General features: G+C 45.6%; 1 protein-coding gene across 2 annotated transcripts in view; it reads right to left on the bottom strand.

Moving 5' to 3' along the window:
* The window catches only part of LOC141101581 (kinesin-like protein KIF14), a 303,968-nt gene extending 286,964 nt beyond the window's left edge, over positions 1-17,004 (bottom strand). The window contains exons 1-3 of one of the 2 annotated variants that reach the window (XM_073590711.1): positions 16,798-17,004; positions 1,310-2,121; positions 711-965 (exon numbers count right to left, since the gene is read on the bottom strand). In XM_073590711.1, coding sequence (XP_073446812.1) covers positions 711-965; positions 1,310-2,118 — 1,064 coding nt within the window. In that variant the 5' untranslated portion in view covers positions 2,119-2,121; positions 16,798-17,004. Of the gene's footprint in view, positions 1-710; positions 966-1,309; positions 2,122-16,001; positions 16,050-16,797 lie in introns of those variants that run through there. The other variant, XM_073590710.1, reaches the window with a different exon arrangement.
* Between the last annotated feature and the right edge of the window lie 9,032 nt (positions 17,005-26,036).

Raw genomic sequence — 26,036 nt, 5'->3', positions numbered from 1 at the left:
GCACTAGGTGGTGACCATAATACTGTATAGAGCAATATACTGTCCGTTTTTTGAGCTATGGTAGACTTTAAAATAGATATCAGTCATGTCATGTAAGCAGTGAAGTATTTTTCATTGTACTATACCTATATTTCTGTGCCTTATCGGAGCATTATGAATTGTGATATGTGTTAAAAGGGGGCACTGACACTCTTTGGCCCAGGGCACACGAAAACCTGCGCCAGCCCTACCCCCCCCCCCACAACTTTTGCCAAATAACCCCCAGTTTTCAATGCACAATTATTATTATAAAGTAAATTAAGGTTGCCCAGCTTAAGTAATAAGAATTGATGTCGTTGGCATTGAAATGGGCACTGTAGGTGTGTTTACTGGCCTCAACTCCCTGCCAACTTTGCTTCCCCATTGACTTGCATTGGGATTCGTGTTTCAGTCAGACCTCCGACTTTTCCCTATAGTCGGCAGATTTTGTTCGACCCGACTTTTTAGAAAGTCGGATTTCATGAAACCCAACTCGACCCGAAAAAAGGCAAATTCGCTCATCTCTACTTACAAGTTTTTCATTATTTTAGGTGAATTTCTCTTGGGTGAAAAACTATGGCATGCTCCAAAGATAAAGAGAAGGAAGAGATGACATTTGAATAAATTACAATTAATGCAATAGGCAAGATTAAATACTGATATGACATTTTTAAAATGGTGCCTCCACTTACGTGTAAGACTTTCCAGAGCCGGTTTGACCATAGGCAAACAGGCATGCATTGTACCCTTGGAAGACCCTGGCCAGCAGAGGCTGGGCTACTTGTTTATAAACCTCCTCCTGAGTACAGCGTTCGGTATCTCCAGGTTGTGGAAATGAAAAGCAGAAGTCATACTGGAAGCAAAACCTTTGATTGCTGTTGGGATGATTAACAAATATATTTTGTCCAGTAACAGACATCACGCTTCTATGCCCGCTTGATATTTCTCTGCAGAAAGAAAGATAAAAAAAGAAAAAAAAATGCAGTTTAGATATATTTTTGCACAAACAAGACATTTTAAAACTTTTCCCGAAATAGGATGCACCAGTATGTCCCATTTCAGGTGTGGGTTCAGGAGTTGGCTATGTGGCCAACACATCCAGCCAACAGCAGTCACTGTTGCTGAGCTCAGGCCACTCCCGTTTACCCATTTAAATGCCATGGTCAATCTTTGACAGAAGATTATAAATGGAAGGATTACATTCCAGCACTAAACATCCACATTCCCCCACAACAAATTTTGTTAGTTTGATGGCCACGTGTTAAAAATCTAAATAAACAGTTATCCTTACCGATCATTCAGAGGTCTGACACGTACAGCCACCATTACTGCTGCATTCTCCGAGACAGATTCTACTGATCGCCCAACGGACGCAAGTCCTTCCTTAGCAGATGGTGGATTTGCTTTTGGCATAGCACAGGAATTAGCAGGAGAAGTGTGATCCATTGTCCCAGAACTGTAACAAGGAACAACAAGTTTGTCCATCATCCCACTAGATTGGGTTCCTTGAACAACTATGTTTTCCATATCTTTTACATTGGTTTCTTCTGTGGAGGGTACACACCCCATGGAAGGTCTAGCATGGTTGACCTCTCTGGAAAGGCTTCTACTGGGGTATCCAGTCTTGCCTTCTTGCGTGAGATGAGGAGCAGCATGTTTTTTCAGTAGAGGTAGTCTGCTTTTTCCTGGCTTTGACCCATCCACCGAAGAGTTTGGCTGTACTTCTGATCTTCGTTGCTTACTTGACAGGGGATACTCTGTATCAATATCAGAACTTTGATTTCTTTTTTGAGATGAAGGTTTTCCATTTTGGAAAGTCAGAGCTTTTTCAGTTTCAGACACCTGACTAGCCTCTGTTACTTTCAATTTTCCACGAAAAAATGCTTTAGAAACCATTGTACTAAGTGCTTGAAACTTGCTCGGCACGCTTTCCTCAGTGACCACCTTTGATGGAGTTTTGACAGAGCTTGCTTCTAAGACATTGTCGCAAACTGTCGAGCTGTGAAGGGGCATCATGGGAGACCACACAGAGAAGGTATTGCCATCCTCTGGAGAGAAAGGTATGGTGTCTTGTTCGATTGGAGAACGAGTGGCAGACATTTTCTTAATAAAAGTAAAATAAAAACACATAAGCTGTAGAATACTCATGAAAATACACAATAGCCAGTGGGATACAAGAAGGAGTGAACAGATCTAATCACTGTAAAAACTTTGGTAAGTCATAATAAGCTTATGGTCAGTTTTTTTTTTGGAGTTTCTGGAGTGTAAATTTTCCAAAGTCCTCCTCAAAAACTTGGGGAGTTTCTACTCCAGAAACCTTAGTAAGCAAAATAACAGTGAATACACCCCAATAAGGTCTGAAACATTTTTTTTTTTTTTTTTTTTTTTGGAGGGGGGGTTAACACCCCAAGATCCAGAAATAGAAAAAAAAAAAAAAAAAAAAAAAAAAAAGAGCTAAAGTAGTAAAAATATGTCCATACAGGTTTTTTTTTTGTTTGTTTTTTTTTTGGGGGGGGGGGTTGGATTTATATTGGAGCTTGACAAAAAAAAAAAAAAAAAACCTGCACCTCTTCCAAAATAGTTTTGGGAAATTTAAAATGCCTCAAAAAACTCCCCAAAGTAGGAATGTCTCCTGATGCAGCTGCTGCTAAAAATGCATAATTTTTGAACATCTCAAAAACATCCAGCACATAGTACAAGATGTCTAAAATATATAATATATATATCTCAAAAAGGAAATCCAGCAGGAACTCAGCAGACCAGGGTTGGAGTAAAATGATGCTTTTCTTTATTTCTTCAACAAGGTAAAAAACGACCCACAAGGATCAGAAACCAGAGTGCATGGCAGAAATAAGCGCAAATGGGACTACACGTTTCGGCGGCCTAATCCGCCTTCTTCACGGTCCTTGCTGAGTTCTTGCTGGATTTCCTTTTTGTTCTCCTATTGAAGGATCTACTCCTAATCCAGTCCGCGCAGGTACTTGATTACCAGGTGGGAAAGACCCATGAGTTTCATTGCTGTAGCTGGACAGAGAATATGAATATATATTATATATATTTTATACATACACACACATACATATGCACACATAAAAAATAAAGTCATGGCCCACACATTGCTCTTTTCTTAAAGCCGTTCTCAGGTCATAATATAAATATCATTAGAATTGGTAAGATCTGACACCAGGAACCCTCGCCAGTTAGATGTTCCTAACTTTGATGGCGGACAGATGTAAACATTGAATGGATATGTGCAACAAATGTATAATCAGTAGTAGTCAGTGCCGGGACTGCAAGTCAGCCTCCAATCTTTTTAAGACCACATTGATGACCTATCCCTAAAGGTGCTTAATATGTCAGCAAATCCCCCCCCCTGCCCCCATGTTATTTAAGAGCAGCACAACATAGTACAGAAGACCTCAATTAAAACAATGTGTCACTTATTCAGCTGTGAGTTACGGTTTCAATAAAATCAGTGTTTTATCAGCAGGAAATTATCACTAAAGGACTAGGTGTCTCGTGCCTCCTAGTAATCTGTGCGGAGCACAGGCTTGAAATGTTCTTTTGAGTGCTGCCTCTTGGAGGTGGACACACCATGTGTGCAACCACTTCTACATCCAAAGCAGGTTTAATTGTACAATAGTGTGAACTAGACTGCTAAGTGCCCATATATTGTTCTCGCACAGGGGCCCTCTTCTGTCTGCTGCTTTTTTTCTTGAATTTTCAGCTGGGTGCATGAATGAAACCAAGTCCACCAAGTAGCATGCACCCAACCATGATATAGTACTTCATGCTCTGATCATCTTTTTTATTTCCCTGAAAGCTGCTTTAGGGCTCATTCAGACATCAGTTTCTCTTATCCTAGCTCTGTTTATCACACATAGTACTTGGATGCCATCTGTTTTCACGGACTATGACATGAGAAGCTTGGAGAAAGTCATCTTTGCTTCCATGCAGGAAATAACAAAAATGAAGCCTGACCCTCTGACCAAACATTGAAGCTGCTAAAGAGAGAAAAAAAAAAAAAAAAAAAAGCATTTGATAAAGCTTGGACAACAATGTTGCAAACAAGGGAAAGCACTGTCGGAACGAGCCCCTAAGGTTTAAGACTTTGATGATCATCGGTCTGATTTCTGCTCACAATGTACAGACTGACTGCACATTTCCTGAACTGAGAGGGTCATCCTCAAATACATGAAGCCGTCATGCTAGGGTCAGAAGACGCTCAACCTGTCTGTGCATTGCAATCCGAGATTGGACTGATGATCACTAATGTCGGAAATAGCCCTGAGGCAGACTTCACATAAGGCTTTAATCACACATCAGTATATTTATGCTGAAACCAGGAGAGTCTCCAAAACCCAGAACAGGTGTCCATCTGCCGATTATCCTTTTTCTCCAAGTTCCACTCTTGGTTTTTAGACTCATGCGAAACACGTGACATGTGAATAAGTTCTTACAGAAAGCTGGGTGAAAACACCAGCAATAGGTCCTTATTGTACACCTGAGCATCTTCAATATTAGGCAAGGACAACATAGAAGTCTGCAGCAAAACTTTGCCTAGGAGGATCACTTTGAGAAGTCATCCCCAAGTCATCCCCAGAGCTCCTGAGTGTTCAGTCGCTACAGAGGTACTTCACCTCATCCAGAGGTGTGGTACCCCACTCTCAGGTAAGGAGGGAGCACCACCCTGGACTCAAACACCTGCACCCAACACACACTATAGCATCAGGGCAACCTGGACATACCTTACGGGAGGATGTCTCATCCTTGGCTGGGTAGCAAGGGTGCTGGGAGGTGGGTGGAGATAGCAGGAAGATCGGAGCACAGCGAGATGGCCAGGTGAGGCATATACTGAAAGGAGTCCTGGAAAGGTGTATCCTGCAAGTTTGCTGGACCCCTCACATTGAGGACACTGCGCCAAGCGGGCATCTGCACACAAGAACAGTGAGTAAAGCTTTGGAAACTGCACCTCATCTGTGTCCTCTGATCATTCTTGTGTCACCTGCCCTGTACCGCCTTCACCAACCTCACCTTTAACAATAACATCCACGTTGCACTGAGATACAGCTCTCCCTGTGGAGAGCTAAACCATCTCTGCTGCCCTGTCACCATCCCAGAGGATCTGCATAGCAGTGTCGGTCCCCTGGCCAAATACCACAGGTGGCATCATGAACATTTTCTTTATAAACTTTATTCCCTTGAAAAGATCCCTTTAATTGGACGCCCAGGGCCACGGACCGGGTCACCGCTGCAGTGACACTTCCCCTTTAAGAAGCAGCCCAGTACTGAGTATCCCCACTGCTCTGGCAGGTAATCCATTTTCGCGTCACGAACAAGATGAACCGACCCTTTAACAGGGGTCCCATGCGCCTAAAGAAATGTGCTAGAGTGTGAATTTGTTGAACTTTAAAGATGGCTGCCATTGCTGTTCCACACGGTGCGCAGTGAGGTGTGTCGTCGTGAGCGGTACCAGAACCAGGGCGCGAAAAATCATGCCTGTCCCCCTGCATCTATTACTATGTGACCCAAACGAGGCCGACAGCCAGGGGAGTCTGCCTTCTGGCCTGGTATGTTGGCAAAGGGAAAAGGCGCTGCCCACAGAGGTGAGCAAAGAAAGATCCTTCAGCGGGAAACAGCAGAAGAGAAGTGTGAGCACCAGGAGGACACCATGGCGAGCAGTGAACGGAGGCCTGCAGGGTGGAAGCAGAAGGCTCCCCTGGCCAGGAAGATAGAGGCTCCACCCGGTTGTCTGCTATTGACCTGGCACTCCTGAAAGGAGAAGTGGAGGAGATGGCATGCCGCTTCTTGTGCACCCAGCTGGCCGCAATAGCCTGCTGGAAGGAGATGGTGCTGGAGAGAGTCACCGGGTCACAGTTGTCCACGTCACCAGCACCCTCTACCCTGGAATATGCAGCGGATAATACCGATACAGGAAGGGCAAGTACAGGTGCTACCCCTGGGGAACAGGAGACTTATGAATGTGTCACCGAGGAGGATAGCAGGCCCAGGCTAAGCCACAGAAAACCAGACAGGTTGGTAACTAAGCAGATTGAAGACCCCTGATCCTATCCACACAACTAGCAGTAGCCATGGAGCGTACCTACGATGATCCTAGACGCCACGGCACAGCCGGAGAGCTAACTAAGCCTAAAGCAAGAAAGGGGAAATCTAAACTGCCCTGGAGCAGACCCCAAACATTGTCGGTGAGACAAGATGAAAACACAAACTCAGGCAGGAAAATAGAATGAGCAAATGATGGGGCCCACACTGACTAGACAGGACAGGAAAGTAAAGACTGTCTGCAATCACGCAAAAAACCCTGCAAAAAGTCCAACACGTCTGATGCACAAAAAACACTGAAGTCGCACGACTACGCCCCCACTATATCAGCACTCTGGTATATTCTGAAAGCAAAGCAAAAAGAGACCAATACAACAGGGGACAAAACAAACTGGCACAAGCAGTAACATGGGTGGTGATTTAGCACAGCCCCAGCGGGAGCTGGCTGAACCACACAAAGCAGAGAGACAAAACCAGATCAAATGCAAACAGAATAGCAAATGAACCACTTAGCTGAACCATGCAGGGACAGAGCAGGAGACATCAGACCTCAGAAGGCACAGGATAAAATCATCAGCAGGGATAGAGGAAGTCAGCTGTCTTAAATCCCAATCTGAAACCCCAGATCTCCAATCGTCATCCTCATTATCAGGTGGCCAGCCTCTGTCAATCAGATCAGCTCCACTACCCTCCAGTAACCACCAAAGGGAGCCCAGAAAGAGAACTCGCAACCCCTCTGTCAATTTGACCAGCTCCACTACCTTCAGTAATAACTAGAGGGAGACCAGAAAGAGAATTCACAACAGGAGACCCTGCTGTGACCCCTAGAACCACTGCCAACCCCTAAACCCGGCCAGGTGATGCTGGATATAGCTTGGGACCGGATGACAGACCCTAGGGTTGAGCTGCTAGAGCCGGTAAAGCCTGAGCACCCGCTCCCGGTAATGCGCCGCAAACAAGAAGTGTTCCCATGGGAGAACAGGTTGTTAGATCTGATGGGGTTCCCGATGGATGAGGAGGAGAGGTTCTGCTGCCAGCAGGTGCTGAAGTTGGAACAGGAGGAGTGGGAGCACCAGGCCTGCTGAGAAGCATTAGAGGAAAGGAACCTGCAGGCTAAAGCCCAGGCACGTAAAATGAGAATGGTGGGCAGGAACCCACTGAGTTGGGGTACTGTTGTGACCTTCAACCTGGACAAAGGTTGGGGGTTTATCAGAGAGCCCGGCAGGCCATTGGAATTCTCTGTTATCCAGAAATATGTGGAGTCCCCACTTAATGAAAGGACATCCAGACCATAATCTCTACCCGGGAGAGCGAGTGACCTTCACCCGGCACTATGAAGAAAGAGGGTGGTACGCCATCCATGTCATGAAGGTGCCAGCGGAATTGTTTGCCAGAACTGAACCCCTGGGAGCTGTACTAACCCCTGCTACTACAGTTGATTTCTTCACTCCAAGCTGGTTGGCTATTGCAGATTCAGTCTTCCCAGCCTGGTGCAGGGCTACAATTTTGTTTCTGGTGTCCTTTGACAGCTCTTTGGTCTTCACCATAGTGGAGTTTGGAGTCAGACTGTTTGAGGGTGTGCACAGGTGTCTTTTTATACTGATAACAGTTTAAACAGGTGCCATTACTACAGGTAATGAGTGGAGGAAAGAGGAGACTCTTAAAGAAGAAGTTACAGGTCTGTGAGAGCCAGAAATCTTGATTGCTTGTTTCTGACCAAATACTTATTTTCCACCATAATATGCAAATAAAATGAAAAAAACAGACAATGTGATTTTCTGGATTTTTTTTTCTCAGTTTGTCTCCCATAGTTGAGGTCTACCTATGATGTAAATTACAGACGCCTCTCATCTTTTTAAGTGGTGGAACTTGCACTATTGCTGACTGACTAAATACTTTTTTGCCCCACTGTAGTTAAAGAGTTAAGTTAACCCGGTAGTACCGAGAGTGATCATGAGCGGTGAAGGGTCCAAAAACATTACCTTTATGTACTTAGCGCATCTTAAGGTGCTTCCTCTTGGTTTTACATGTAACCTGTGAAAGCTCACTTGCCTAAACTAACTGAAGCAATGGCCATGGGACCACCACAATGCAGGGAGACTACGTTACACAAGATGAGGTTCAAACAAAGGGTTAATTTACTTACAGGCAAGAAGTGCAGTGTTTAGGAAAATGCAGAAACAGGGGTATGCAATGACAGACAATTTACAAGGATAATATTCTCTAGCTGGACCGTCAAACAGCATGGAGCACCAACTATAATAGCTCAGTGTATTTATCCAACTGGCAAGACAACACAGTAAAGTCATGTATGATGCTACACCAACTATAACCTATCTGGCCTTTGCTAACCAGGCCACACGGCTGCCATGCTCCATCTATTGCAGCCCATCCTAAACTCCAGCATGTGCACAGCAGGGGTTAACAATCACAGTAGCATTGGTATCTCAGTCCAATCCCGGGGGGCCCTGCAGCTTTGCAAGATGGTGCACACTTTCCTGGAAGCTCTGTGCAACATGGTATATTCCTTGTGTGCAGGTACAGTGACGCTCCTAGAAACGGTGGATTCCTTTCTTGTATTTTCTCCGTGGCTCCTCACGGCAACACAGGAAAGCCACCTTGTTTTCCACAGAAGAGTTTACAGAGTCTTTCCTTCACAGCTCAGGCACGTCTCCTTCCTGCAGAAAAGCAGCCCCTCCCCTCTCTAGTGCTGGCAGAAAAAAAAACAAACAGTCTATACTGCAGGGAAGATCAGAATGTCCCAACTGTTCTAACCAAGGGGATTGCTGTCTCTTAAAGTGGCAGCTTGCCTCTACGGTCCATAGCAATGCCACCCCCTTACAATACCAGAGATGAAAAAAAACCCGTTTGGCGTAGCCGAAGATGTGGTCCCAGAAGGAGACGAGCCATGCCTTGCAGCAGGCCCAAGGCCTACGTTGGGGGTTTTGGGACGGGTCCTCCATTTTTGACATAAGAACACCCCGGAGGGGGATTGCACTACAGAAAAGCAGACTACCTCAGTATTGATAGAAGTTTACTCGCACTTAAAATGTTTAATTGTAAAAAAAAAAAAAAAAAAAGGCTTATATGTTTTATATAGAAACTAATATATATCTTGTCTAATGTTATGCAACGTTAAAGAAAGAGTGCCTCCCATAAAGAGAAGCTGCGTTTGATTGTTATACCTGTTGATATGCATATCCATAAAACGTATATGTCCCTTTAATACCTGTTTTACTCCGTTCCAACCCATGGACGTGCTGCGTTTAACGGGGGGGGGGGGGGTGTATGTGGCATCCCTGAGGGTTCAGTTGCCACAGAGGTACTGCACCTCACCCAGAGGTGTAGTACCCCACTTTCAGGTAAGGAGGGAGCACCACCGTGGACTCAAAGACCTGTACCCAACACCCACTATAGCAACAGGGCACCCTGGACGTACCCTACGGGAGGATGGTCTCATCCCTGGCTTGGTAGTAAAGGGTATTGGGAGGTGGTGGAGATAGTAGGAAGATAGGAGGAGCTTAGAGAGCGATACAGCACAGTTGAGAGAGTGGAAGGAAGTGGAGAGACGTGTGGTGAAGCAGCTCCCTGTCAGGAGAAGCTGCAGAAGGAGGGAAACAGACAGATAGAAGCCCCGGAGGGCAGAAAGGGTCCTTGGGACACAGGTAGTGAGGAGTCCACCCATGGGGCCCGTATCCACGCTGACTGCCATCAGGTGGCAGGACCAGGTAGCAGTGGGGTATGAGCCCCAGAGACTAGTGGAGAAATCAGACTCCACAAGCAAGCTGGAGGCAGGGGCACCTGTAGGTGCTTCAGCCAGTGTTATCTTCTCTTCACCTATAAGGCAGCCATAAGGGAGCAATGGGACACAGAGGACATCACCCGACAAGGTCTGTGGCTGCTGGCTTGGGACACTGACTGAGGTTTTGGGCAAGAGAGGTGAAAAGCAAGCACAGTGAGATGGCCAAGAGAGGCATATACTGAAAGGTGTCCTGGAAAGGTGTATCCTGATCTACCTGGGAGTTTGCTGGACCCCTCACCTGGAGGACACTGCACCAAGCAGGCATTTCCACACCAAAACAGTGAGTAAAGCTTTGGAAACTGCACCTCACCTGTGTCCACTGATCATTCTTGCCTCACCTGCCCTGCACCACGTTCACCAACCTCACCTTTAACATGTACATCCAAGCTGCCCTGGGATACAGCTCTACCTGTGGAGAGCTAAACCATCTCTGCTGCCCTGTCACCATCCCAGAGGATCTGCATAGCAGCATTGGTCCCCTGGCCAAATACCATAGGTGGCATCACGAAAATTCTTCTTTATAAACTTTATTCCCTTGTAAATATCCCTTTAATTGGACGCACAGGGCCACAGACCGGGTCACTGCTGCCATGACACTTTCCCTTTAAGAAGCGGCCCGATACAGTGTATCCCCACTCCTCTGGTGGGCGATCCGCATCCCCAAGTCGCTTTAATATTAGGCAAGGACATCATAGAAGTCTACAGCAGAACTTTGCCTAGGAGGATCACTTCTCGAGTCAATCTTGGGAAGTGATCTCAATTCCTCAAGTCAAGCCCTTACAGAAAGTTTGGTGAAAAACATTAACTATAGGTCCATATTGTACACCCGAGTGCCTTCAATATCAGGCAAGGACAACATAGAAGTCTGCAGCAGAACTTTGCCTAGGAGGATCACTTCCAAGAGAATGAAGAACACAGCGCTTACAAAATTGAAATCATGCCAATATTGATCTAAAAGCTCTAAAAAAAAAATATATATATATGGTATATTTTTTTCCATTAAGTTGCATTAGTATTACCCCAGCCTGGAATGATTTTGCTACTCTTCTGCATTCATGATATTTCTTTGCAGCAATGTTTCGGGTTGTTTTTTTGTTAATAGTAGCAGTTTTGTGCAGAGGAGAAAAGGGCAACGTGCACAACGCAGAATCACATATGTGGCAAATGCCTATACAAAATACATTATAGGGAAAGTGTTGTTTCCTCTTTGACTTCTCTCCTGTCCGTTTGTCACATTTAATAGATTTCTTGGGGAGCAGATTGATTGTTTGTGTTGTCAGACAACATGTGGGATGAATCTCTCATCCGCTGAAGGCAGTGTTCTAGGCGCTCGGAGGGTTATCGCCTAGGGAGGATCCTCAGTTGTTCAGGTCCAATGAAGAAAGCCTCTCGCCTCTAATTATAGACTGGCGTGCTCCTTGCCACATCCCAGCTCTGGGCAATTCCTTTGCAAACCTCTCTGTGGCCACACACCAGACATGTCTATCTTGCTGCACTGACATCACCACCGTGTGCCGGCTTTATACTCCCACGACCCTTGTGATGGTGCGAATCCTGGGAAATAACTATTGCACTAGTTATCTCGCCGGAATACAAAGTCAAAAATACACTGTCGCTTTAACCTTGTTCGAGTCCCATCGGGACAGATTTATCTTGCTAAGGAAATATTTTTAACAAAACCCCCCAAAGGCAAAGGATGCGTTAAAAAAAAAAAAAAAAAAAACCATCGCACCGCATAAAATTCAAATTTAATTATATGAATACATTCCTTCCCCACTTAAGATGATAATCCCTTGAAAGAAACGGGTAATACATTCTAACTATATATGCAGAATGAACTCACATGATACTTTCACGTAGACCTAATTATTCTCTATAAACTGGGTTATCCAGGCTAAATACTAAAGAGCTAATGTCAAGCAACGTTCACATCTGACATTTGCAGCTTTCAGGTCAGACTCAGTTCTGCAAGAAGCAAATTAAGATTTTGCAAAACTTATTTTAATCATTGCATAGGCTACAATTATAGGAGAAACTTGATCATGAGCTCAGTAGGGTCTTATCCAGGTAAAAGTGGAAAAATAAAAAAGCAAACATGCTCACCTTAAAGGGTTGTGAAAGTCTAATAGCTAGAGAAATTGACTGCTGCAGACCCACAAAAAGAAACATGTAGATTTGGAAGAGAATCGAATAAAATTGCGCTGACAGTACAGGATGTATAAGGCCATGTTCACACATTGCATTTTTTGCTGCTTTAAGCAAGTTAATAGCGGTGTTTTGCAGTAGCAGTAAAAGCTATGAAACTTCAGAAATCTCATGCATATATTGATTTTTTTCTGACTGAATTGAAAAACTGCAGCATGTCACTTTCAATAGTTTTGCAGCATCTTTTTCATCCATAGAAAACAATGAGCAAGTGCAAAAAGGCAGCAAAAATGTCGTCATCAGGTTTTGCTGCGTTTTTGGTGCAGAACACTCAAACAACCGCCACTAATCTGTATTGGCATGAAAATCTGCTGCTGCAAAAATAAAATCTGCTTTCTTTAAGCACCTCCCCTACAGCAAAATGCAACGTGAACATAGCTGTAGGAGACACGTTTCTTATTCAGGACAAAGCACAGTGATAAAAAAGGTACAGCTTATAACATGCGAGAATAGACTTTTTTTTTTTTTTTTTTTTAAAGGGGCGCAGCCCTCTGAAATCATCCGACCACATTACAATGTCATCATATTGAAAAAAAAAAAAAAAAAATAGTATGTAAGCTCTGAATGGTAGTGGAGGAGATTGTTATGTTAGTTTATGAAATGCAAAAGGAGGGGTGCACTACTGTCATATCTCAATCTCCAGTGGAGTGCAATACCTAGCCTGTGAGCAGAGAAGCAAAAAAAAAAGGGAGAAAGACTAGGCTAATGATGGTATGCACATCCCAATAGACAATAAAAAAAAACCTTTATTTCATATGGGATACAATAAGCTAAAAACATTTAAAATACAAACAAAGAACTAATGACCCAGACACTCCCAAAAAACAGGTAATATGAACCTAAGATGTGGCCCATATTGGACACCCATAAACAGGCACATATCATGCAATTCTATATAACATGTGGTGCGCTGATTTACAGTGGCACCTGTCCTGCAGTAAAAATCGCATGTTTTGTGTGCCAATAATAATTTTTCAGGTTATTCAGATAGAGGAAAAAAATCAATTTGAAAGTAGCGCCCGCACAGTAGCTGCTGTGATCAGATAGCTACTACTGCGCATGCGCCAGCGGCATCTTACTGGAGAAGAAAAAAAAAAAAAATTCCTCCTCCAAGATGGCACCACCTGCGCAAGCAGCTCGGAGCCAGCCAAAAGATTAGTGACTTGTCAGCAGTCTGCATTATAAATATCTAACCAGAGCACCACATACATGAAACCCACCTTAGGGCACTAGCATATCATTAACACAAAACTGAAAATAAAGATTAAAGAACAACCAAAAGACGGATTTCATCAACCAAGGTATCATTTTAATCAGTATAATGGCGCCGACTTGACACTGTACGTAGGTTACTGTGCACAATCCTGCTGACAGGTTCTCTTTAAATGAATAAGGAAAAAATTGTATAGAAACTACTGCTTTGCGGTAAATGCAAGTGACATAAAACAGATATACAGATGTGACTTACTGGCTGGGAGTTGTAAATTGGTCATTTGATTTTAGAGCGCCGTTTTTGCGCCCCCTTTTTCAAAATGTCTAGTTATACTTGCATGTTGTAAGCTGTGCCTTTATCACTCTGGTTTGCCCTGAGGAAGAAGCATGTGTGCTGCGAAACACGTTGACTAAGAAAGACCACATTCAAACCTCCTGTCTCAGACTACATCTTGTACTACTGGCAGCGCGGATTTATTCCCATTTCTTCCAAATCCACAGGTCATAACTCATAAGTATATTATAGGAATATATAAAATATTGTAGGACAACAGCAAAATATTATATAACTGCACCTGTATTAGAACATGGGGTGCAGATCGCAACTTATGAAAAGGTGAATTAGAAGCAAGGAACCAATGAAGAAACACGTGCACAAAAAAGTTCAGCGTGCTGTGAACCCACACAGAGCTAGGATACACACATGTACAACTCTCAGGATTCCAGGGCTACTTGGAAAAAGAGAGAAGTAGAAGTAAGGCTGGATTCACATGGCGTTAGATGCCATCCGTTTAACGGATCCGTCACTACGCGGCACTATCGCAATGTAACGGTTCTGTTAACGCACCTATTAGCATCCATTATGGCAATGCATCCTAACGCATGTCCAAATCGGCATGCACTAGCGATGATACGTTACTTCGTGACGCACCTTCGAACACGGTCTACTGCGTTTTGGGGTGCATTAGGTCTAACACAACGAACGGACCTCTATTGCTACCATGCGTTAGCACAATTGGTCAAAAAAAGACAAATAGGACATCAGCTTTAGCGCATACGTTAAACGCATACGTTAAACGGATGGCACTAACACGATGTGAACCTATCTTTAGTGATGAGCGAGCTGGGATAAGGAGTTACCCGAGTATGCTCAGGGGCTAACAGTGTCTCTGTTGTGCTAAAAAATAAATTTGTGTCCCCGCAGCTGCATGTCTCGTGATTGATTGTTAGACAGTCCCTGCATGTGATTCGGCTGTCAAACAGCCGTGAAAAATGCAGCTGCGGGGACTCAAACATGTTTTTTGAGCACTCCAAAGACACTGTTAGCACCCGAACATGCTCAGATAACACCTTATCTGAGTATGTTGGTTGATCACTAGTAGAAGTTGCAATAATTTCCAACCATCCAAGATCGGGGCTTCATGGTGATTAAGTTTAAGTTCCCACAAGCCACAATAAATTTTTGATGCTGCATATTTCTCTGTTTAAGAAATGCAACAGCCAACAGTTCCAGCAAAGCGAATAGGCGTTATAGAAAGCTCCTGCCCCTTGTGCTTTTTTATATTTTTTTTGACGCTGTATAAAATGATCCATGGTACGGTGTGTTTATAAAATCTGTAACATGTCAGTTTCTCTTGCAGATATGCAGAGTTTTATATACAGATTCTCACCTCTAAAATTGTAGTTAAAAATGCCTGTAACCAGCACATGAATGTATCAAAATATCATTTAAGATAAATACCAGAAAAAATCCAAAACAAAGCAGCGTATGCAAAACATACCCAAAAACAGACAGAAGAAGCATGGAAAAAAACAAGCACTCCAATATAGAAAGTGCAAAAATACTGCAACATCAAAAACGCACCATACTCATCGCAAGAACGAAGCCCAATAGATCATGCTGAAATATCACAAGTCTGTGGGCGTTATACGGAAGTTTGCAACAACAACAAAAAAATGCCTTATGTGAAGGATTCCTTGGAAGGCTCATTCAGATATTCATGCAAATTGATCTAGGATCGGACACTAATGCATGGACTGGCAGCGGGCTTCCAACCCAAGCTTGAAAACTTCATGTATGATTAGGAGGTGGACACACGGGTCAGGAGAGCTTCAGCCTGTCCGTGCATTGCGGTCCAATTTGCACGACGTCTGAAGGAGCCCTTAGCCTTAAGGTACTGTCACACTTAGCGATGCACCAGCGATCCCGACCAGCGATATGACATCGCAGGGGTCGGGGGTCGCTACTTACCTGTCAGACGAGGCAATCCTTACGTGCTCCCGCCCACGCGTCGCTCATCGGCACAGCAGGAAGCCGACGAGATCCGGTCCAGGACGTTCTCGCGCGATAACCAGCGGGGGAGCGGTCAGAGGTAAGTATCAGACATAGCGATATTGCTATAACGTCACAAAAACCAGTGACGTTATAGCGATATCGCTTAGTGTGACAGGGCCTTTACATTTTCTTCTACATTATTAAAGCTGATCAAGGGAGATGTAAAATGTTTCAGGGCTTCTCAAATACTCAAAAAAAAAAAAAAGCCAGTCTTGCTATTCGCAGCGTGATATTTATGACCAAGTCGTAAAAATGACAAAGTTCAACAAAAGGAAAGATACATGTATAACATTTTATATTTCCACATAAAAATGTAAAGACTCAAACTAACAAATACAGAAACGAGCCACAGAAAATGCTACAAACCTGATGAAGCGCAGCACTGTGTGAAACTAGCATGACAATTTTGTGCGATTTTTGCTTGCATTTAACCACTTTATATAGTATATCCCCCCATGATGAGGTGCAAGGATCCAAAGCCCCCTTCTGGCTGTGGAGGTGGGGGGGTGGATTTACAAAAACCAACATCAAAGCTTCCACAAATCCCCCCAGTGGATTATGGGACCCTACAACAAGGTTCACCTATTGCAGCTTTTAATGCTCCAGGCTACCCCAGGAAAAACAAAATAAAAAGTTGTGGAATTACACTGTTTTGCAATTCCACTGCACTTTGCATAATTTTCTCCCCAGTTTTCCAATAAAACTATTAACAACAACGTTGGTTTTACCACAATAGTACAACTTATCTCACAATGAACAAGCCTTCACATGGCCATGTTGACCAAAAAAATAAAAGTTATGGCTCCGGGAAGAAGGAAAGCAGAAAACAAGAAAACCCAACGTTGTGAAGGGGTTAAAATTTACATTAAAAAAAAAAACCTGCAACGTGTGAACATACCCTTACTATTAGGCCACGTTCAGTATTTGGCGAGTATGTTACATCGGTATTTGTAACCAAAACCAGGAGAGGGAAAAAAAAAAAAAAAAATCTATCAAAGTATAATAGAAACTCATCACCACTTCTGTATTTATCACCCACTCCTGGTTTTGGCTTACAGATACTGAGGTAAAATACACTACATGTCCTTAAACAACAAGGACCATTCAATGTTACCCCCACCCAAGTCCTATATGCCCCAATCATGCAGTGTAAATGACTCACTGAATGTCTCCAGGTCACAAGATGAACTCTGTAGAGCAGATACAGGGGAATTGTTTTGTAATGTCTCAAGACATTTAGTCTTCAGGATTAGTAGGAACTCTGTTCTCACGTTAGTATTTCACGTACTAAAGATTATGTAGGTGGAAAGCAGTTTGATTCAAAACCCCTAAGATTAACATGAGCGCTTGGCTCAACAACAAGAAACGAGGGCCGCTCCATCTCAGATATATGTCCATCATTGGCCAGCTGCTACTCATGTGTTAGTAATTAGGCTGTGAAGATTAGGCTATGGTCACACTATGAGTATTTGGTCAGCATTTTACCTTAGTATTTGTAAGGCTACTTTCAGACATCAGTTTTCTTTATACGGCAGGATGCGGTGAAGTATCGGACTACCGGATCCGGCCGCAAACGCTGACACCGGATCCTTCTTTCTGCCGGATATATTCCTGGCAGAGAAGGTCTTCCGGACATGCGCAGTGCGAAAAACCGGTCCGGCGTTGCATGCAATCTTTTTTCCAGGCGCCAAACCGGCAATTCTTGCCGTAATCCGGCAAAAGCATTGCCATCCGGCGCAATGCGGCGACAATGAAAGTATACGGGCAAAAAGCCGCATCCGGCTTTTACAAATTTCGCCGCATCGTGCCGGATAGCAAAAAGCTGAAACGTGAAAGTGGCCTAAGCCAAAACTAGGATTGGGTGATAAATCAAGAAGCGGTGACAAGTTTCTATTCTACTTTTCCTCTGATTGTTCCTCTCCTGGTTTTGGCCTAGAAATACTGAGGTAAAGCCCTGACCAAATACTGACCGTGTGCCCGGGCGTAGAGTGGGCTCGCTGCTTAGTTGTTAGTCACACATCAGACGTACCTGTGTTGTCCGGTGGGTTGCTCAATGGCGCGTTATATGCTTGGGTCAGTGACATTAATCAGACAGCACAATTGCTACCTGTGTTCTTTCTATTTTCATTTGGAAACCTTTTTACACACGAGAAAAATGGATTACACACAAAAAAAAACACAAACTCAGGCTGCGTTCCCACGATGAGTTTTTGATGTAGCAGATTTTCTGCACCCGTTAGGCACATTAGTTTACTTTCGTTTTTAAATTGGGATTTTTATGCTGTTTTTTGCTCTGTGTTTTTTGTCTCTTGTTGGTATATCATGATTTAAATAAAGCTGATTTGGCTGTGACAAATTATACTGACACCGTCATGTGTGTTTTCGTTTTGTATCTACTGAGGAAACGCACTGGAAATTCATGAGCGATTTTCCACAAATAATGCAAATCTGTGGGGAAAATCCGCACATACCCAGTGTACCCAAAAGAGAAATTATCATCCTGTGGATAGGAAATCAGTTTACACCGAGAAAAAAGAAGCACAGCAGGCATGAGATCTCTATAAATCCCATCCACTTTGCTGGAACTGTAAAGCCACGTTCACACATTCAGTATTTGGTCAGTATTTTACATCAGTATTTGTAAGACAAAACTAGGAGTAAAATAGTCACAGGTAGATTCTAATGATGGCAATCTGGGCTACCGCCAAGGGGCCAGAGCTCCAGGGGACCCATGGTCAGATTGCCCTCATTATAATATTTTTTGCACCATCATCGACAACGCTTATCATCTGCAGGGAGCGCTCCTGTAGCTCTGGTGCCGGCATTAGGCTAAGTTCACACTTGCGTATGGCTGGTCTGCGTACGTCCTCCCTTAAGCTCCGCCTACTTCCGCAACATGCTGCGTTCCCGTGCGGTTGGCGGGCATGTCAAAACGCTGCATGCGGCCGCATCCGCATACAACGCATGTCCCTGCGTACGCAATGTTAAAGATAGGTATGCAGGACAATTCAGAACACGTACGGAAGTAGGCAAAGCTTAAGGGAGGACGTATGCAGCCATACGCAAGTGTGAACTTAGCCTTAGAGAGACGGAGCGTAACTGCAACCATCGCCTTCTCTATGACTGCCAGAAAGATGACGTCATAACATCGCTGCCTCATTTACCATGCACTTGTCGGATAAAAGAGGAAGGAAGCAGAGCGAGCTGGAGGGGATCACCAGGAGACATCAGCTTTTTTTTTTTTTTTTTAAGTGAAGGAATTGGGATGGGGGATGGGTGAGAGCACAGTATGTTATAATGAATTGGGATGGGGGATGGGTGAGAGCACAGCATGTTATAATGCATTGGGATGGGGATGGGTGAGAGAACAGTATGTTATAATGAATTGGGATAGGGGATGGGGAGAGAACAGTATGTTATAATGAATTGGGATAGGGGATGGGGAGAAAAAAGTATGTTATAATGAATTGGGATGGGTGAGAGCACTGTATGTTATAATGAATTGGCATGGGGGATGGGGAAGAGCACAGTATGTTATAATGAACTGGATGTGGGACGGGGAAGAGCACAGTAGGTTATAATGAACTGGATGTGGGACGGGGAAGAGCACAGTAGGTTATAATGAATTGGGATGGTTGAGAGCACAGTATGTTATAATGAATTGCGATGGGGGATGGATGAGAGAACCATATGTTATAATGAATTGGAATGTGAGATGGTTGATAGAACAGTATGTTATAATGAATTGGGATGGGGATGTGTGAGAGAACAATATGTTAAAATGAATTGGGATGGGGATGGATGAGAGTATGTTATAATGAAGTGGCATGGGGGATTGGTGAGAGCACAGTATGTTAGAATGAATTGGAATGGGGGATGAGTGAGAGAACAGTATGTTATAATGGATGGGGGATTGGTGAGAGAACAGTATGTTATAATGAATTGGGATGGGGAGAGAAAATTATGTTATAATGAATTGGGATGGGTGAGAATACAGTATGTTATAATGAATTGGCATGGGGGATGGGGAAGAGCACAGTATGTTATAATGAAGTGGGATGGGGAACCGGTGAGAGAACAATATCTTTTAATGAATTGGGATGGGTGAGAGCACAGTATTTTGTGTCGTACCCCACTCTCAGGTAAGGAGGGAGCACCACCCAGGACTCTAACACCTGCACCCAACACAGACTATTGCAGCAGGGCACCCTGGATGTACCCTAAGGGAGGATGGTCTCATCCCAGGCTGAGTAGTAAAGGGTGTTGGGGGAGTGGGTGGAGAAGTTAGGAAGAGAGAGGAGGAGCTTACAGAGCGGGAAAGAACAGTTCAGAATCATAGAATCATAGAATCATAGAATCGTAGAGTTGGAAGGGACCTCCTGGGCCATCTGGTCCAACCCCCTGCTCAAAGCAGGATTCGCTAAATCATCCCAGTCAGATGTCTGTCCAGCCTCTGTTTGAAGACTTCCATTGAAGGAGAACTCACCTCTTCTCGTGGCAGCTTGTTCCACTCATTGATCACTCTAACTGTCAAAAAGTTTTTTCTAATATCTAATCTGTGTCTCCTCCCATTCAGTTTCATCCCATTGCTTCTAGTCTTTCCTTGTGCAAATGAGAATAAAGTTGATCCTTCTACAATGTGACAGCCCTTTAGATATTTGTAGACAGCTATTAAGTCTCCTCTCAGTCTTCTCTTTTGCAAACTAAACATTCCCAAATCCTGCAACCTTTCCTCATAAGACAGGGTTTGCAGACCGGTCACCATTCTGGTCGCTCTTTTCTGAACTTGCTCCAGTTTGTTGATGTCTTTTTTAAAATGTGGTGCCCAAAACTGGACACAATATTCCAGATGAGGTCTGACCAAAGAGGAGTAGAGGGAAATAATGACTTCACGTGATCTAGACTGTATGCTTCTGTTAATACATCCTAGAATTGCATTTGCCTTTTTTGCTGGTGCATCACACTGTTGACTCATATTCAGTCTGTGATCTATTAGTATGCCCAAGTCTTTTTCACATGTGCTGTTGCATAGCCCTATTCCTCCCATTCTGTATATGCTTTTTTTCATTTTTATTGCCCAGATGTAGTACTTTGCATTTCTCCCTGTTAAAAACCATTCTGTTTGTTGCTGCCCACTTCTCCAGTTTATTTATATCTTTTTGAATCCTCTCTCTCTTCTCTAGTATTAGCTATCCCTCCTAGCTTTGTGTCATCAGCAAATGTAATCAGTTTACCCTCAATTCCTTCATCTAAATCGTTGATAAAGATGTTGAACAATACAGGGCCCAGGACAGAGCCCTGTGGTACCCCACTTGAGACATTCTTCCAACTGGATGTGCAGCCATTTACGACCACTCTTTGGGTCCTTTCACTAAGCCAGTTATGAATCCACCTAACAGTTGCCTTGTCCATTCCATACTTAGACATTTTTTCAATAAGGATTGTATGAGATACTTTGTCAAATGCTTTGCTGAAGTCAAGATATACTATATCTACAGCATTTCCTTTATCCACCCAATCAGTGATTCCGTCATAGAAGGAAATTAAGTTAGTCTGACATGACTTATTAGTTACAAACCCATGCTGACTCTGTTTAATCACTTCATTCTTATCCAGGTACTGAAATACATGTTGTTTAATAATTTGTTCAAAGATCTTTCCTGGTATAGAAGTCAGACTCACCGGCCTATAGTTGCCTGGGTCCACCTTCTTCCCCTTTTTGAAGATAGGAACAACATTTGCTCTTCTCCAGTCTCCAGAACGTGGAAGGAAAGTGGAGAGACGTGTTTTGAAGCAGCTCCCTGTCAAAAGGAGCTGCAGGAAGAAAAACGGACAGAAGGAAGCCTCGAATTGCAGAAGGGGTCCTTGGGACATGGATAGTGAGAAGTCCACCCGTGGGGCATGTATCCACGCTGATTGCCGTCAGGTGGAGGGACCAGGTCGCAGTGGGGTACCTGCCCCCGAAACTAGTGGAGAATCACCAGACTCGGCTACAAAGCCGGAGGCAGTGGCACCTCTAGGTGCTTCAGACACAGTTATCTTCACTGAAAAGGCAGCCATATAGGAGCAAGGGGACGCAAACAGGACGTCACCCGACAAGGTCTGTGGCTGCTCGCTAGGGACACTGACTGTGAGGTGTTGGGCAGGAAGGGTGGAAAGCCAGCACAGTGAGACGGCCAGGAGAGGTACATACAGAAAGGAGTCCTGGAAAGGTGTATTCCAATCTACCTGGGAGTTTGCTGGACCCCTCACCTGGAGGACACTGCACCAAGCAGGCATCTGCACATAAGAACAGTGAGTAAAGCTTTGGAAACTGCACCTCACCTGTGTCCTCTGATCATTATTGCCTCACCTGCCCTGCACCACGTTCACCAACCTCACCTTTAACATCTACATCCAAGCTGCCCTGGGATACAGCTCTACCTGTGGAGAGCTAAACCATCTCTGCTGCCCTGTCACCATCCCAGAGGATCTGCATAGCAGCATTGGTCACGGCATTTATGAGTAAAGCTTAGAAACTGCACCCAGCTGTGTTCTCTGATTATTCCTGCGTCATCTGCCCTGCACCACATTCATCTACCTCACCTACATCCAAACTGCCCTGGGAAACAGCTGTACCTGTGGAGAGCTTAACCATCTCTGCTACCCTGTCTAAATACCAGAGGATATGCGTAGCAGCGTCGGTCCCCTGACCGAATACCACAGGTGGCGTCATAAACACTTTATTACAAACTTTATTATCCCTTTCTCTCAATCCTTTTTATTGGATGCTCAGGGCCACGGACCAGGTGACTGCTGCAGTGACACTGCCCCTTTAAGAAGCGGACCGGTACCGAATACCCCATGGCCCTAGCGGGCAATCCAACTTGGCATCAGGAACAGCATGAACCTACCCGACCCTTTAACCGGGGTCCCGTGCACCTTAAGAAATGTGCAAGAGTGTGAATTTATTGAACTGTAAAGATGGCTGCCATTACTGTCCCACACGGTGCGCAGTGAGGTGTGTTGTCGTGGGCAGTACCAATCATGGCCGTCCACTGCATCTTATTACTATGTGACCCAAACATGGCCGACGGCCAGGGGTTCCGCCTCCTGGCCTGGTATGGTGGCAAAGGGAAAAGGTGAAAGATCCGGCAGCGGGAAAAAGTGGAAGAGAAGTATGAGCACCAGGAAGACGCCATGGCGAGTGGTGACCGGAGGCCTACTGGGTATGGGGTGGAAGCAGAAGGCTCGCCTGGCTAGATAGATAGAGGCTCCAACCGGTCCTCTGCAACTGACCTGGTGCTCCTGGAAGGAGAAGTGGAGGAGTTGACACGCCGCTTCTTGCGGACACAGCTGACCACGATAACCAGGTAGAAGGAGAGGGTGCTGGAGAGAACCACCAGGTCACGGGTGCCCACATCACCAGTACCCTCTACCTCTACCCCGGAAGCTGCAGCAGATGACACCGACACTGGAAGAGCAGGTACAGGTTCTGCACTTGGGGAACAGGAGACCCTGCTGGGACTACTAGAACCACTGCCGACCCCTAGACCTGGCCAGGTGAAGCTAGATATAGCCTGGAACTAGATGACAGACCCCAGGGGTGGGCTATTGGAGCCATTGAGGCCTGCACACACACTCCCATAGTGTGCCGCAGACAGGAAGCGATCCCATGGGAAACCAGGGGATCAGATCTGATGGGGTTCCCGGTAGACGAGGAGGGGAGATTCTGCCGCCAGCAGGTGCTGAAGCTGGAGCAGGAGGAGCGGGAGCACCAGGCTCGATGGGAAGCAATGAAGGAGAGGAACATGCAGACCAAAGCTCAGGCCCGCAGGATAAGGATGGTAGAAAGGAACCCGCTGAGTTTGGGTACTGCTGTGACCTTCAACCTGGAAAATGGTTGGGGCTTATTAGAGAGCCCGGCAGGTCATCTGAACTATTTGGTAAATGGTGAGATGTGGAGTCCCACTTCATGAAAGGACATCCAGACCATGATCTCTACCCTGGAGAGCGCATGACCTACACCCGGCATTATGGAGAAAGAGGGTGGTACGCCCTCCATGTCAGGAAGGTGCCGGCAAAATTGTTGGCCAGAACTGAACCCCTGGGAGCTGTAGCACACCTGTCTGCAAATGACACCGCAGCAGCAAGTTCCCAAGCACCGCAGATCCCAGTTGCAGCAACATGTGAGTCACCCCTTGTGGCCCCTGTTAGGAATCTGGTTTCTACCATGCCTAGGCAGGAATCCAGATTCTCACATTTATCTCCAGAGGCTAAGTCCTTTGTTCCGTCATCTGAGCATGCTCACGGGACGAGCTCCCATTGGAGTTCGGGAGTCAGGTGCTCAGGTCCCGCTCCGGATCCTATTGGCTCCTTTTGGAGACCTGGAGATTTCCGGCAGGTCCCGTACGCTATAAAAAGTGCGCATGGCCGTTCCGCCTTGCGCTAGTATTTTCATACTGCTGCTGTGTGTATGGTGATGGATGCTGGGACTGGTGACTGACTTATTAAGAACCCCTTCCCTCTGATAATACGTCTGTGTGAGTGTGTGGAATTTAGTCAGTAGCAGGGCTAGCGCCAGCGCGCTCAAGCTCCATCTGTCTCAGCAGCTAGCGTCCTGCATCGCGCTTACGATTTAGTGGTGTCTGCCTTGCGGCTTAGTTTTAGTTTACGCCGCGCTGCGGTAGCAGCCCTGCCGGGCGTTCGCAGTTGCGACGCCACGCAACTTATCTCACAGTAGGTCTAGATGGAGTAGTCCTGACGTCTAAGGCTACTCCTGTGACTATTAATACCGTGTCTTCTCCGCTGGAGTCTGTGACCTAGAACAGACTCAGCGGTTTTGTATGCTTTAAGCGTGCAGCTCTGTGACCTTAACAGAGCTTGCTTTAGTGCACTGGGGGCAGTTAACCCCATGCACATTACCGCTATAGTGCTCTGCCTCTTTAGCAGCGGTTTTTCCATCCACCGCACGGTGGACCCCGAGTAGCGAAGGCACTTTATTTATTTTTTATTTAGTGCCTTCCGCCACTCCTAACGTAATACTAGCGCCAGGGTCTGGCTAGAGATGGCAGAACAGCAGCAACTTCTGCAATGCGTGCGTCAGCTCAAGACTCGCTTGGTCACCCTTGAGAGGGTTCTCGCAGCTTCGCAGGCCACAGACGCTGCTGTTCAGGCACTCACAGATGCGGTAGGGCGTATGTCCATGGCCTCATGTGCGCCGACAGTTTCCCGCCTCCCGTTGCCCGATAAATTCTCTGGGTATGGCGCCTCCTGCAGGGGTTTCATCAGCCAGTGCTCAATACATCTGGAGCTGCTGGCTGCGCAATTCCCTACAGAGCGGGCTAAGGTGGCCTTTGTTATCTCCCTACTGTCGGGCAAGGCCTTAGAATGGGCTACGCCTTTATGGGAACGTGGTGACCCCAAGATTCGGACCGCTGCTAACTTGTTAACTGCCATCAAGCAAGTATTTCTCGGTCCGCGGGTCACGCACAACACGTCTCTGCAGCTACTCGCCCTTACTCAGGGGTCACTCTCGGTAAGCCAGTATGCCGTTCGTTTTCGGACACTGGCCTCCGAGTTGGAATGGTCCGACAAGGCCCTCATTCCAATTTTTTGGCGAGGTCTAGCAGAGCACGTGAGCTTGGAGGAGTTAATTTCCGTATCCTCGAGTATCGACCTCCGCTTTTCGGAGCTCGGTATGGAGCGGGCCCACTCCAAGCGAAGAGCCGTCTCAGCTCCTAAATTTTTTGTACCTCTTGAGCTCCCTGAGCCCGAGGTTCTGCCCCCTGAGCCCATGGAGGTGTCTCGAACCGATCTTAATGCTGATTCGGACCAGGAATCCATTTGCGGTTGTCACCAGGTGTGTGCGGTTTCTCCGGAAGCCAGCTCCCCGCAATGGTCAGAATCTGACTCGCACAGCGAGACTTTTGCTCCTCCTCACCTTAGGGCTCAGGTCCTTGCCTGGGCACATGCATCCAATACGCACCACCATCGGGGCTACATGCAAGTCTCAAAGCTATTGGCTCGAGCGTATTGGTGGCCCCATAGGGCACGGGACATCAAAAAGTTTATCCAGGCCTGCACCTCATGTGTTCAGGACACCCTTCCTAGGCGGAAAGTGGTGACGGTCGCCGATTCACGGCGGCGCTCTGCTACAGCGCCCGCTCCCGCCATTTCCCAGGTTTCCCTTCTGAAACCGGGTGACCTTGATTCCTCTGATGCCTTCCAAGTGTCCCGGGTCTCTGTAACACCTACCAGGACACCAGCTCACCTTCGGTCGAGTTTGAGCCCTATGCCACCGTAGGGCACAGGTTGTTGGCCCGGAAGGCTCAGGGAGGAGGGGGCCTTAGGAGGGGGGTAATGTTAGGATTCTGGTTTCTACCATGACTAGGCAGGAATCCAGATTCTCACATTTATCTC

Source organism: Dendrobates tinctorius, unplaced genomic scaffold (assembly GCF_039654945.1).
Source record: "Dendrobates tinctorius isolate UK_male_01 unplaced genomic scaffold, ASM3965494v1 ptg000120l, whole genome shotgun sequence".
In the NCBI taxonomy this organism is placed as follows: domain Eukaryota; kingdom Metazoa; phylum Chordata; class Amphibia; order Anura; family Dendrobatidae; genus Dendrobates; species Dendrobates tinctorius.
The sequence above is the reverse complement of the archived record's forward strand: the minus strand, read 5'-3'. Positions and strand labels throughout refer to the sequence as shown.